Here is a 14214-nt window from a genome sequence, read left to right as displayed (position 1 = left end):
AATATTTCCAAATGTCAAAACTTATTAATTAGAAAAACCATATCATAACATTAACTTCTCATAACTATGTATTTTCTATCCATATTCATACCTTTAACCTTACGTACTGCAATTTTAGGAGTTTCTCTACCATCTAACCAATTTAATGATCCTAATTTTCTGGACTAAATTTATGAACAGAAGTTCAAGGTGGTGAGACTTTGGATAAATAGGAGATGTGTAAGTAGGAGGGACCTATAGGCTGCAGAAGAGGAATTTTCTCTAAATTGGAAAAACACGGGTTATTTCTATGGCTTAAAGTCTTTTCAGAATTCATCCTCATGTTTTCTGAAAGCTTCTCAATCCTGTTCCAGGGAGGCTGTTTTGTTTTTTTTTTTTTAGAGACAAAGTCTCACTTTATCGCCCTTGGTAGAGTACCATGGCGTGAGCTGATACAAACAATCATGGCTTAGTTTCTTTTCGTTAAGTGAGACAATGTAAATTTGCATATATGAAAATATTTTTAAAAAGAATCGTTAGGGATGGTTTGGAAGCTTACTGTTTCACAGCCACCTCCAACTCCTGGGCTTAAGCAATTCTCTTGCCTCAGCCTCCTGAGTAGCTGGGACTCCAGGTGCCTGCCACAATGCCTGGCTATTTTTTGTTGCAGTTTGGCTGGGGCTGGGTTCAAACCCACCACCCTCGGTATATGGGGCCAGCACCTTACCCAGTGAACCACAGGCACCGTCCCAAGTAGGCTGTTTTTGATAATTATTTTTGATATTCAATGAAAGAATGGGTAGGAATTAATATTCAAAATTTCAGGGGCTAGCTGTAAAATTCCATTACTGCTGAATCAATGATGAAACACATTTAGAAGTACACACAGAAGTCTGATACAAATAATCATGTCTTAGTTTCTTTTCGTAAGTGAGACAACGTAAATTTGCATATACTGAAAATATTTTTTTTTTGAAAATATTTTTAAAAAGAATCGTTAGGGATGGTTTGGAAGCTCACTGTTTCAAGAAGTATGATAATGCAGAAGGCACAGAGACTTTGGAATGAAATTTATCTAGGCTTCATTACTTTTTAGCTAAGTGCCTTGACTACACTTGCTAACACCTCTAAATGGCTATCTTGTCTTTGCAAATGGGGATACCCCGACCTATTAATGTGAGAATTAGCACTAATGTATGGAAGTGCTTAGTATACACCTAAATCATAGGAAGGACTCAAAAACCAAAACCAGACTGAATTTTCCCCCTTTATCCCAGCCCTGATTCCATGCTTCTTATTTTAGCTCTATAACAGAGTTTCTGAACCTTGGCATTATTGACATTTTGATCTGGATAATCTAATATTTAGCAGCAGCCTTGCCTTTGCCTACTAGAAGTTAGTTGCACATCACCCTCCCTACGTTGTGAAAATAAAAAATGTTTCTACCTTGTGAAATACCCTCAAGAGGTGCAAAACTGCCCCCAAAGCAAACCAAAACAAGTGATCTTATTTTTCCCAGACTGCTGAAAGCCAGTGATGGGAGAGGAAGAAGGAAATATTTCATTTTATATAAGGAACCTGTTTTCTTTATGAAGGGTCTCTACCATTAGAGAGTTCAGTGGTCAAAGGCACAGGTTTTAGAATTTGTCTCCATTTAAATACAGGTTGGAAAAGGTAACCTCTCTAAGCCTCAGTTTCTTCAACTGGGTTACTACGACTGTTACCTGGATTAAATGCATAATAAAAGTAAAATACTTAGCCCAGTGTGTGGTACATGGCAAACACTCAATACATGGTAGCCATTTGTTTCATAATCTAGATCCTCCTTCCAATCTTGGGCTATGATGTTCCTCTTATTATGGCTTATTCCAAATTCCTCACTCTATGTACATACTTTATTTCTACTCCAAAGTAGTCCTAACCTTCCTTTAATGTGGCAGCTAACCATGGGGGTGTTAGAAAAGGGTCTGAGCTGGCAGGGGGAGATTATGATAATGAATTGTGAAAAATCTTCCCCTATCATGTCTGACTAACACTGACTCATAATGCTTGTATATAAATTAGAATTAGGAAGAATACCATTAATGCAGACTGAAAAAAGAAAAGGAGCACTAACTGTGTTCTGTTAGGGCTCAACTATTGCTGTAATTCATATATTATTGTAAAAAAATGAGTAGAGTTCCTAAACTTAATGAAATCCATTTGAGAAATTTTCATTAAATCAGAGTATTTTTTAATGTTAAAAACAGAAATTTCTAAAATAATTTCCTAAAAATTTATAACTTTTTTTTTTCTGCCCTAAAGTGCAGTGGCATCATCATAGCTCACAGCAACATCAGGCTCCTGGACTCAAGCAATCTTTCTGTCTCAGCTTCCTGAGTAGCTGGGACTATAGCTGCCCACCGTGACGTGTGGGTAATTTTTCTATTTTTAGTAGAGAAGGGTCTTGAACTCTTGCTCAGGCTGGTCTTGAACTCCTGAGCTCAAGGGATCCTCCTGCCTCAGTCTCCAGAGTTCTAAGATTATAGGCATGAGCCATCTTGCCTGGCCAAAAAATGTATAATCTATAAATGACCATCTATGATGATTGTAGGCTACTTCGGTGAAGTTATCAAGTAGTTTTTGAAAAATCAAAGATAAGGCATGAATCAGAAAATCTTAGAAAAGAAACTGACCAAAACCTACAAAACAGAGTCTCAGAAAAAAGGTCATGAGTATGCAAAAAAAAAAAAAAAGCTATCTTTCTAGGCAGAAATAAATTAACAATTAGCTCACCTGTAGTTTCTGGGTCAACGAGTCCCTCTGCTCTTGTAGTTCTCTGGCATTATCAATTTCTTGTTTTAATCTTTCTATTTCCTGGAAAAGGTAGAACAATGTCTTTAACAACATTAAAACTAAATTAATGAAAGGGAAGACCTTATTGTCCCAGTTCTCAGAGAAAGATGACTTTAAAAAATTCCTTTATACTGACTTTTAAAGGGATGAACTCATCTTTATAGGTATGTCGTCTAGAACAGAATAATCTTACACAAGTCTAAACTTGGTAGCTTTGGTACAGCACTGCTTAAAAACAATAAGAACATTTTAAAGTTTAAAGCTTTGTGGATATGATTTTTTCCTAGGATATTAAAGCTTTTGACTGGAAACCAAAGAAAGCAATAGCTTATAAAAGTCATTTAACCTCTAATGGTTTTCTGTTGATTATATAAATATAACTCTCATACAGAAGATGTGACTACTTCACGGTAGTTCATAACAACGGAAATAAATATGGAGAAAATATGAACAAGCTTAATACCACTCAAAATGAAAAATTTTATCCTAGAAAAAGGCCCACAACCTTATTTTATTCCTGAAATATGTTAAAATTTGACATACACAATAATTTTAATTTTATAGACACATGTTAGCTAGACTATAGGTGAGTGAAAATAGCAAATACCTCTTCCTTCACTTTGAGCGTCTCTTCCAGTTCCTGTATCGTCTGATTTAACTCTGACTTATGGGTATGCACGGCATTGGCTTGGCTGCTAACACATTCAAGCTCAGTCACCTAAAATTAAATGAGAACACAGGTTAAATTAAATCATAATGTCAAAGAGTTTCTTATTAAAGACATAAGCCCATGTAAGTGAAAAATAAAATTGAAATCTATGTATGAAAATAAATTTTAAGAAACAGTAAGACAGTTAGGGTTGAATGAATAGAATCTTTAAAGATAAAACTTTAGGGAAAGGGAAAAAGACCAAAGTAAATAGTTATATACATGGCTCGGTCATGGAAAGGTTAGGAAAACTTAAATTAAGGGATTAATAACAATAGAGAATCACTAGAATGAACATCTTAAAAAAAAATTCCTTCTGAAAACATATTCCAGATCAGATATGGCCATCTGCCCTCCATCTGCAGCCTTCAAATTAAATATGGGTTCTGAAAATTGGCCTTGAAGAAGTGAGGATTTCTTTCAAATATATTTTCAAAATGTAAGAGAATCTGGAAGAAAAAGGCTTAAAACACAACTTAAGTCTTTTGATGCAAGAATGACCTCAAATCAATAGTGCCTTTTGGGTAAGAACATTTTAGTCAATAAGAATTTACTGAGGGCCCAATGAGCAATATTAACTTTTAATGAGAACTTGGTATTTTCTGAGAGAACAGAGATGGGTAATGTCCTTATAGTTATACCATCTAGAAGCGTCAAACAGATAGAAGTAAACATAAATATACATACATCCCCAATTTTGGTTGACTAGAATATTGTAAATTTAGACTATTAAGGAAACAGAATAATTCCCTCTCCCTTGCCTTTTCCAAATATCTAGTTACACTCTACACTTTATTACTCTACTCTCATCATTTTTTTCTATTTACTAATAGCCTTGTACTGACGCTTATCATCCAGGCCTGAACAAAAGCAATGGCCTACCAATGGACTTAATTAGAACTTTTGCCTAATTTTACCTATTCTGCAAATTGCCAACTGATTCTCTTTCATTGCGTGAATTCCCCACTTATAGTCTTCCAATGGTTCTTCTTCAAATCTAAACCCTAACTAAGCTCCTTCACGCACTGGCCTCAACAACTTTGTCATCCTCACAGTAGGCAAACAGGCCAAGTACAGTGGCTCACGTCTGTAATCCTGGCACTCTGGGAGGCTGAGGAGGTTGGATTGCTTGAGCTCAGTTCAAGACCAGCATGAGCAAGAGCGAGACCTCATCTTTACCAAAAATAGAAAAATTAGCTGGGTATAGTGGCAGCTGCCTGTAGTCCCAGCTACTTGGGAGGCTGAGGCAAGAGGATCACTTGAACCCAAGAGTTTGAGGTTGCTGTGAGCTACAACGCCATAGCACTCTACTGAGGGCCACAAAGTGAGATTCTGTCTTTAAAAAAAAAAAAAAAAAAAGGCAGGCAAAGGACAAATCATGTTCATGCCCATCTTGCTGACTTAACTAGACTGTCCCCTTGTCCCTCTGAAGATCCTATCAAACCTTCATTTCTAAACTCAGCACATACCTTCTCCAGAAAGCCTTTCCTATCTGCTGAAGCCCTCAAGGCTTTTCTGTCCTCTGATTCATAAAACTGAGCATCTATTCAAAAATCTTGAGAACTATTTCCTTATTATTTAATAGTATACTTTAGGTTTCTTTGGTTATATAATAAATTCCTTAAGGGGAGGTTCCAGTTCTGATAGCAACAGTAGTTTTTATTGGAATAACTTTCCCACAGAGAACAGACTGTGGGCAAATCATAAAAATTAACTATGGCTGTGGTGAATAATTAAATTAGGCAAAAGATGGAAAGAAAGAGTTCATTTTGAGTGAAATACACATCCACACAGTGCTATGGCTATATCTTTTTTGCCTGAAGGCACTCTGCAGTCTGTCTGCACTGCTCTGCTCCACTGAAGTCAAGGAGAAACCAGTCATTTCTCTGAGGAGCGTGAAGAATTTGAGACTCCTCAGAACAGCTGGAACAGCTAAATGGAGGGGGGAAAAGGTTGAAGGAACTAAGCTGTGGTGGTACTCACTGCGGAAAACACAGTTTGAAGTTCTAGACTGGCCAACAGAGGTCTTTGGTAAACGTCTCAAGCTTTCCAGTGAAGCTTCAGAAAGGTTATGTCTTAGAGATAAAGCAGTGATTTTCAACCAGTGTGTGTGAGAGGATCTTAGGTGTGCCTTGACAATTTTCAAATATCATTAAATAAATTTTTTTGAAAGAAGTTCAAAGCACAGTAAGTATATTCCTTTTTTTACTCAACATAATTTAAGTGTGAAAGTTTAACTATAAATTCAAGTGTGCCATGAGAGGCGTTTAGCCTAGCATTAGAATAAAACTGAAATAAACCAACCCTAACAAAGCATAAAGTCCACGATTCTACAAATTCAAGGTAATCCACAAGTAATTTAACTGTGTGCTGAAACACAAAATCTACACTATTGAAAGATAATAGAATCTATCTCTACATCTCATTTACAAGTCTAATACATGATTAAAAATGACTAGACATGAAGTTATTCAGGATGAACTGAAATGATACCTGATGGAAATTCAGATCTGCAGAAAGAAGAACATTGGAAATTATAACTATGTTGTGTAAATGAAAAGATTTTGTTACTGTCTTTTCTTGAATATTAAACTTTAAAACATTCAATTGGCACTTTGTGAGGAGCGGGCTGTGGGCGGCAGGGCCTCCATAGCCTGGGAAATGCTCAGGGAGCGACCCCCAACCACTTCTCCTCCCTTAACAACATTCTTTCCACCTGCCAGAAGTCACATAGCCCATGCATACTTTCCTTGTTATTGGCAAGCACAGTTTTTCCTCTTTAAGGATCATCTCTATCCCATGTGTTAAGATTTATGCAACCTTGTAAAGATACTGTATAAATAAAGCTGTTTCCACAGTTCCGGTGTTGGCTGCAGCCATCAGCTGTGTCACTCCTCCCAACGCCATCCTATCTCTCGTCTCCTGTCTTTGTCTCTCTTGCCTTTATTTCTTCATTTCCCACCATTTCCACTCAGGTCAACTCTCCCTCCTTGTGCAGGGTTGTGAGAGGTGGCACCCGAACAGGGACTTGAATAGGGAAAAGTGAGTTCTAGCAGGTGAGGGAATCCTTGTTCCCCCTCTGGTTCAAACAGGGACCAGGGTATGGGATAGTAAACCAACCAGGTGAGGAAAGCCCCCCGTGAGAATAAGCGAAAAAAGTTAAAAATAAGTGAGACTGTATAGTTAATATGTAAGTTTTTTTTGGGTAATCATAGTCAGAAGTAAGAATGTCTATGTCTGTCTACGTGTTTGTGCATGTTATGTGCCTATGACTTCACTGAAAATTGTTAGGTTAAAATGAAAAACTGGAAACAGCTTTATTTATACAGTATCTTTTTTTTTTTTTTTTTTTTTGCAGTTTCTGGCCGGAGCTGGGTTTGAACCCACCATCTCTGGCATATGGGGCCGGTGCCTTACTCCTTCGAGCCACAGGTGCCACCTATTTATACAGTATCTTAACAAGTTTAAATAAATCTTTGCACATGAGGTAGAGCTCAATCTTAAAGAGGAAAAACTGTGTGCTTGATGATAACAAGGAAAGTATGCCTGGGCTATGTGATTTCTGGCAGGTGGAAAGAATGTTAAAGGAGAAGTGGTGGGCAGCGCCTGTGGCTCAGTGGGTAGAGCCCCATATACTGAGGGTGACAGGTTCGAACCCGGCCCCGGCCAAACTGGAACAACAACAACAACAAAAATAGCCAGACGTTGTGGCCAGCGCTTGTAGTCCCAGCTACTCAGGAGGCTGAGGCAAGAGAATCGCCTAAGCCCAGGAGTTGGAGGTTGCTGTGAGCTGTGACACCATAGCACTCTACCAAGGGTGATAAAGTGAGACTCTGTCTCTATTAAAAAAAAAAAAAGAAGTGGTTGGGGGTCACTCCCTGAGCATTTCCCAGGCTATGGGCACCCTGCCACCCACAGCCTATTCTGCAAAGCACTTTAAAACAAAAATTCCTTAAGGAGATTTTGTAATGAGGAGACATTATAGCCACAGAATGGATACTGACTGGCTGTGACTTAATTATCATGTTAGGAATTTTTTTTTAAGGTTTGTTTTTTATTGTGGTAAAAAAAAAAAATCAAAATTCAGCATTTTAATCATTTTTTTTTTTTTTTTTTTTTGTAGAGACAGAGTCTCACTTTATGGCCCTGGGTAGAGTGCCATGGCATCACACAGCTCACAGCAACCTCCAACTCCTGGGCTTAAGCGATTCTCCTGCCTCAGCCTCCGGAGTAGCTGGGACTACAGGCGCCCACCACAACGCCCGGCTATTTTTTTTTTTGGTTGCAGTTCAGCCAGGGCCGGGCTTGAACCCGCCACCCTCGGTATATGGGGCCGGCGCCCCACCGACTGAGCCACAGGCGCCGCCCAATCATTTTTAAGTATACAGTTCAGCAGTGTTAGGTATAGTCACCCTGCTGTGAAACAGATCTCCAGAACCTTTTATCTTGCAAAACTGAAAATATACACCCAATTCTCTAGGCCTGACAGGTGACTAGAGGTGAGAGTATCCAGAGGCTCCCTTGAGGTTGGGCGTTTGAGATTGGCTTGAGCAAGAATAAGAGCAAGACCCTCATTTCTACCGAAAATAGAAATGCACCTATAGTCCCAACTATTCACCCACAGTCCCAGTTAGTCAGGAGGCTGAGGCAGGAGGATCATGTGAGCCCCCGAGTTTGAGGCTGCAGTGAGCTATGATGACCCCATCGCACTCTACCCAAGGGAATGAACAGAGTGAGATTCTGCCTCAAACCCTAACTCTCTTTTCCCTGCTGTTCTCTCCTAAGTTAATTTTTATAAATAGGATAGAATGACATTTACTCAGGTTTCTACCTTCCCTCCCTGTTTCTATTCTATTTCACTTGTCCTGTCATCCTGGTCCTATTACCTGAAATTGTGCTCTGTTATATGCTTATTCCCTTTTGTCCATGGAGTTTACATCTTTTTTTTAGAGACAGAGTCTCACTTTGTCACTCTCAGTAGAGTGCTGTGGCATCACAGCTCACAGCAACCTCCAGCTCTTGAGCTTAGCTGATTCTCTTGCCTCAGCCTCCAGAGCAGCTGGGACTACAGGCGCCTGCCACAACACCTGGCTATTTTTTTATTGCAGTTTGGCTGGGGCTGGGTTTGAATCCACTACCTTCAGTATATGGGGCCGGCGCCCTACTCACTGAGCCACAGGCATCTGGAGTTCACATCTTTGACATCTTTTTTAAAAAGAGAAATTAATGGCATCTGCTTCTTGTTGGGTATTTCTATGCTTTGAATTAAAATAATTCTTTATAAGCAATTGTTTGGGATTCTGATATTAATGATATCGGGATTTATGGTTTTCTTTTCCTACCCCAGATCACTAATACACTTTTTTTTTTTGGAGATAGGGTCTCACTCTGTCACCCTGGTGCAAGTGCAGAGATGTCATCACAGCTAACTATAACCTCAAACTCCTGAAATCAAACCATCTTCTTCTCTTAGCCTCCTGAGTAACTGGGACTATAGGCCTATACCACCATGTCTAAATTTTCTATTTTCTGTAGATACAGGGTTCTGCTATACTGCTCAGGTTGGTCTCAAACTCTTGGCCTCAAACGTCCTCCCGCCTTGGTCTCCCAAGTGCTAGAGTAACAGGCATAAGCCACTATGCCCAGTCTAATATTGCTAACTTTTACAGAATTTTCTACTTGTACTTTCCAAATTGTTCCTTCTTTAAAAAACAGTAAGTATAATAATGAAAGCAGCTCATTATCCCTGCAATTCAGTGAGTCAGTGCAACTACATGCCCCAATTTTCACAGGAATTACACAAAATATGTGTTTTTGACTCAGGGTAATCATAGTCAGGAGTAAGCATGTATGTCTATGTCTGTCTATGTGTCTGTATGTGTAATGTGCCTGTGACTGCACTGGAAATTGTTAGGTTAAAATTTAAAAACCATGGAAACAGCTTTATTTACACAGTATCTTAACAAGATGTCAAGTGAGGATCTCAATTTTCACAGGAACTGTACAGAGAACATATTATTCCTATTTTATAGATGAGAATACGGAGTTAAAAGAGGAAAATAACTTATTAAAGGTCATGTGGCTAATAACTGGCAGAAATTGAATTACAATCAGGTCTTTTGACTTCAATAGCTGAATATTTTTCCTTTTCATTAAACTGTGGAAAATATTTTTCTTAAACAAACCCATGGAATACAAACCATATAAATGCTTTGACAACCAACAAATATCCCTAGAAGGTGTCTCTGTGCTGAATCTACATGCAAATTTCCTCTGTTCAAGAAACGCTATTAGCTTTAAATCCCTCTGGACAGCAGCCCTGGAATTACCCGCTTGTGCAGACGTTCTGCTTCCTCTTGATACGCAGCAAGCTGCTGTTTCCATTGTTTCACATTGGCAGTGGACTCCAATAGGGCTGCAGTGAGCTTGGCATTATTTCCTTTAAGGGTAGCCAGTTCAGCCTCCCAATGTTTGCTGATTGCTGCACTAAAATAAAATAAAAGGAAAATTCTATCCATTACACTGTATACTGTTACTTTGAAGGGACAGCAATACTCACTTTTACTATAGGATTTATAGTCTAACAATGTTTTCAAAGACAATCTCAAAATAACAAAAATACAAATACTTCACTGAAATGTTCACAGGGAAGAAAATTTGGCAAGTGAAAAAACATAAAAAGTACCAAAGTATGAGGCTCCCTGTGGAATATTTCTACCTTCATTGTGACAGATACAGGTATCTATGGAAGAGTTTCTACCCATTTTCTTTTGAGAAATAAACATTATAGCTTGAAAACATCTATAAACAAAACTCAACAATGATGTATTATATTTTTAGAGCATCAAAGCCTAAAATACAATTTCATTATTAAGAAAATTTTTTTAGAGATAGTGTTTTGCTCTGTTGCCCAGGCTGGAGCACAGTAGCACAATCATGGCTCACAGTAGCACAATCATGGCTCACTCCAGCCTTGAACTTCTGAGCTCAAGCAATCCTCCTGCCTCCACCTCCCAAGTAGCTAGGACAACATACAGGTGCATGACATAGCACCTGGTTAATTTAAAAAATTATTCTTTTCAGTGATGGAGGTTTCACTATGTTGTTATGTTGGCTTCAAACTTCTGGGCTCAGGTGATCCTCCTGCCTTGGCCTTCCAAAGTGCTGGGATTATAGGAGCGAGTCACCATATCCAGGTTAAATTTCATTCCTTAATGAAACACATGAGGAAACTTAAATGTCGGTGAGTTTTTTTTTTTTTTTTTTAGAGACAGAGTCTCACTTTATCACCCTGGGTAGAATGGCCATGGCATCACAGCTCACAGCAACCTCCAACTCCAGGGTTGAGGTGATTCTCTTGCTTCAGCCTCCCAAGTAGCTGGGACTACACACAAGTGCCTGCCACAACACCTGGCTATTTTTTGTTTTGGCTGGGGTCGGGTTCAAACCTGCCACCCTCCATATATGGGGCCGGTGCCCTACCCCCTAAGCCACAGGTGCCGCCCAAATGTTGATAAGTTTTGAGGCATATAATGTACTTATTTTGAATTTGCCAACATATTTAATCTTATTCAATATTTTAAAATGCCAAAAATATAAAAATTTGCTGTACTAAATGGTTTTGTATAAATAGTCTACACTTAGAAATGGTTTTAACAACTTGATTTCTGATATAATTCTACTACCACACGCACACACACAAGCAGACTAAAGCAATCACCTTTTTCCTCATTTAATGTTCTACTGATAAGTTACCTAGAGTTAAGTACCTTAGCCAAGACAATTTTCTATTACAAAGACAATTCTATTAGTTGAGAAGAACTCTTCTATTGAGAATTCTTTTCTTAACTTTTTAATGAAGGAAGAATTGCCTCATTTGAAAGAAAAAAAGTTATTTTTCTCATTACTGAACAGCTTATTTTTGTTAGTAAACTTTTACTAACTTCAGCCTATAAAAACTAGTAATGCTTATACCCAACTTCAATCACTGTCTTTGTGTTTGATAAATCATTAGCATCGCAGAGCAAATGTTTTAATGGACTAACATTTTATAGTAATCTTAAGATATGTTACATAAAAAAATCATAGTTTTCATCATCAAGATTTCTTTTTTTGTGTGTGTGTGATTTTTGGCCGGGGCTGGGTTTGAACCCGCCACCTCCGGTATATGGGACCGGCGCCCTACTCCTTGAGCCCCATCATCAAGATTTCTAAAGCTCATTGATAGTAATAAGATAAATCAGCATAATGAACTCCCTGATACTATGCATGGAAAGGACATAACATTGTTTCTGTGATATTTTCACCAAAAATTCATAACTTCAGTCAAATAATGAGAAAATATGTAAACTCAAACTGAAGGACACTTTGCAAAATAACTGAAATTCTTCAAAAGTGTAAAGAAAACAAAAGAAAAGACTGAGAAAGTAGAATGAAGGAACCACAGAAGTTACATTTAAGGCAAAGTGGGAACCTGGTTAGGTTCCTAGAACAGAAAAAGGACATTGGTGAAAACTATAGTTTAGTTAGTAATATTGTATTAATGCTAATTTCCTGAGTTTGATAATTATATAATGGTTATATAAGACGTGAACATTAAGGGAAGCTGGGTGAAGGGTATGTAGGAATTCTCTGTATAGTTTTTGTAAAGTCTAATGTTAGTTTAAAATGAAAAGTTAAAAATATTACCAAGGTTTATTGAGAAAAATCTCTTCAAAATGTGAAAGGACAGAAACAAAAGCTAAACTATTAATTTAACAATCCATTTCTATCCTCAAAAAGCAACATCTTTATAAATTCTTCCTCTGTGAAATGATTTTTCAATTCAGATCTTCTGAATAAACCATGTACCAAAGCATCTGCTCTAAATGAATTATATAGATATTTTTCTTTAAAAACTACCTATCAATTTTTCCCCTGAAGAGATGAGTTTTATTTAAATAGACCCTTCAATCTGACAACTGAAGTCTTATTGAGCTAATTTAAACACTTGTTATATGCAAACAGCCAGCCCCTTTAAAAAATTAAAGAGTAGAAAAAACTATTTTTCTTATTTCTAAAACCATTTGTCAAAATTATATAATTACCATGTCTTCATAGCAGGAGAAAGAACAAAATGAAGGTATTTCTATATTATATTTCTCTAGGTTTAATTTTATAGTCTTTAAGTAACAAAGTCCACTTAAGAATTCAAGAACTCAGCCTATTTCATAATTATTTCAAATTATCTGGGTGACTTTGGACCCATTTCTCAACTACTTTGATCCAAATAAAGAGATTCATCAAGATTTGCATCTTCCAAATGTTACCGTGTCGCCATCACATTTAAATAGCTCAAAATTAGATGAGGTTAAAAATTCAGCCTCTCCGTCCCATTAGGTACATTCCATGCACCGAATAGCCGTACACAACTAGTGGCTACCTTCCAGGACAGCAAAGATGTAAAACATTGCATCATGAGCAAAAACTACACTGGACAGTGCTGTTCTAGATGATCTCTACATTTCTTACCTTGTTTTTTATTTTTATTTTTATTTTTTTTGTAGAGACAGAGTCTCACTTTATGGCCCTCGGTAGAGTGCCGTGGCCACACACAGCTCACAGCAACCTCCAACTCCTGGGCTTAAGCGATTCTCTTGCCTCAGCCTCCTGAGTAGCTGGGACAACAGGTGCCCACCACAACGCCCTATTTTTTGGTTACAGTTTGGCCGGGGCCGGGTTTGAACCCGCCACCCTCGGTATATGGGGCCGGCGCCTTACCGACTGAGCCACAGGCGCCGCCCCTTATCTTGTTTTTTTAGAATAAAATGGCAGCAGTCTCGCTCTCTTGCCCACGCTGGAGTGCAGTGCCACAATCACAGCTTGCTTCAGTCTTGAACTCCCAAGCTCAAGTGATCCTCCCCAGAAGCCTCCCATTACTAACTTTTCTTTCTTTTCATTTTAGACAGTCTCACTTTGTATCCCAGGCTTGAGTGCCACAGCATCAGCCTGGCTCACAGCAACCCCAAGCTCCTGAGTTCAAGAGACCATGTCTTACTATGTCACCCTCGGTAGAGGGCTGTGCTATCACAGCTCACAGCAACCTCAAACTCTTGGACTTAAGCGATTCTCTTGCCTTAGCCTCCCAAGTAGCTGGGACTACAGAAGCCCACCACAACACCCGGCTTTCTTTTTGTTGTAGTTGTCATTGTTGTTTAGCAGGCCCTGGCCAGGTTCGAACCTGCCAGCCGCCAGTATATGTGGCTGGCGCCCTAGCCATTGAGCTACGGGCACCGAGCCTGATTCTCTTGTCTTGACCTAAGATTACAGGTGTGAGCCGCTGTGCATGGCCCTATTACCAACTTTTCAATTCTGTGTGTTTCTGAGAAAGTGTTTATATCTCTTTCATTTTGAAGAATAATTACACTGTGTATAGAATTCTAGATTGTTGGTCTTTTACTTTTAATACTTTAAATGTTTCACTTCATTCTCTTCTTGCTGGTATGGTTTCTAAGGAGAAGTTAGCAGTAGTTCTTATCCTTGTAACTCTATAGGTAAAATGTTTTTCCCTATTGGGCTGATTTGTATCTCCCCAAAATTCATATGTTGAAGTCTTAACCCCTAGTACCTCATAATATGACTGTCTTTGGAGACAGGGTCTTTAAAGAGGTTTGTCAAAATTTGTCAAAATTGGGTGGCACCTGTGGCTCAGT

General features: G+C 38.5%; 1 protein-coding gene across 3 annotated transcripts in view; it reads right to left on the bottom strand.

Moving 5' to 3' along the window:
- HOMER1 (homer scaffold protein 1) overlaps positions 1-14214 on the bottom strand; it is a 154485-nt gene that overhangs the window by 11550 nt on the left and 128721 nt on the right. For all 3 annotated transcript variants that reach the window (XM_053587700.1, XM_053587706.1, XM_053587704.1), the window contains exons 6-8: positions 9853-10009; positions 3422-3532; positions 2755-2835 (exon numbers count right to left, since the gene is read on the bottom strand). In XM_053587700.1, coding sequence (XP_053443675.1) covers positions 2755-2835; positions 3422-3532; positions 9853-10009 — 349 coding nt within the window. The remainder of the gene's footprint in view (positions 1-2754; positions 2836-3421; positions 3533-9852; positions 10010-14214) is intronic.

The sequence above is a fragment of the Nycticebus coucang genome, chromosome 1 (assembly GCF_027406575.1).
Source record: "Nycticebus coucang isolate mNycCou1 chromosome 1, mNycCou1.pri, whole genome shotgun sequence".
Classification (NCBI taxonomy): Eukaryota; Metazoa; Chordata; class Mammalia; order Primates; family Lorisidae; genus Nycticebus; species Nycticebus coucang.
Note: the sequence above shows the minus strand (reverse complement) of the source record. Positions and strands in the feature narration are given on the sequence as shown.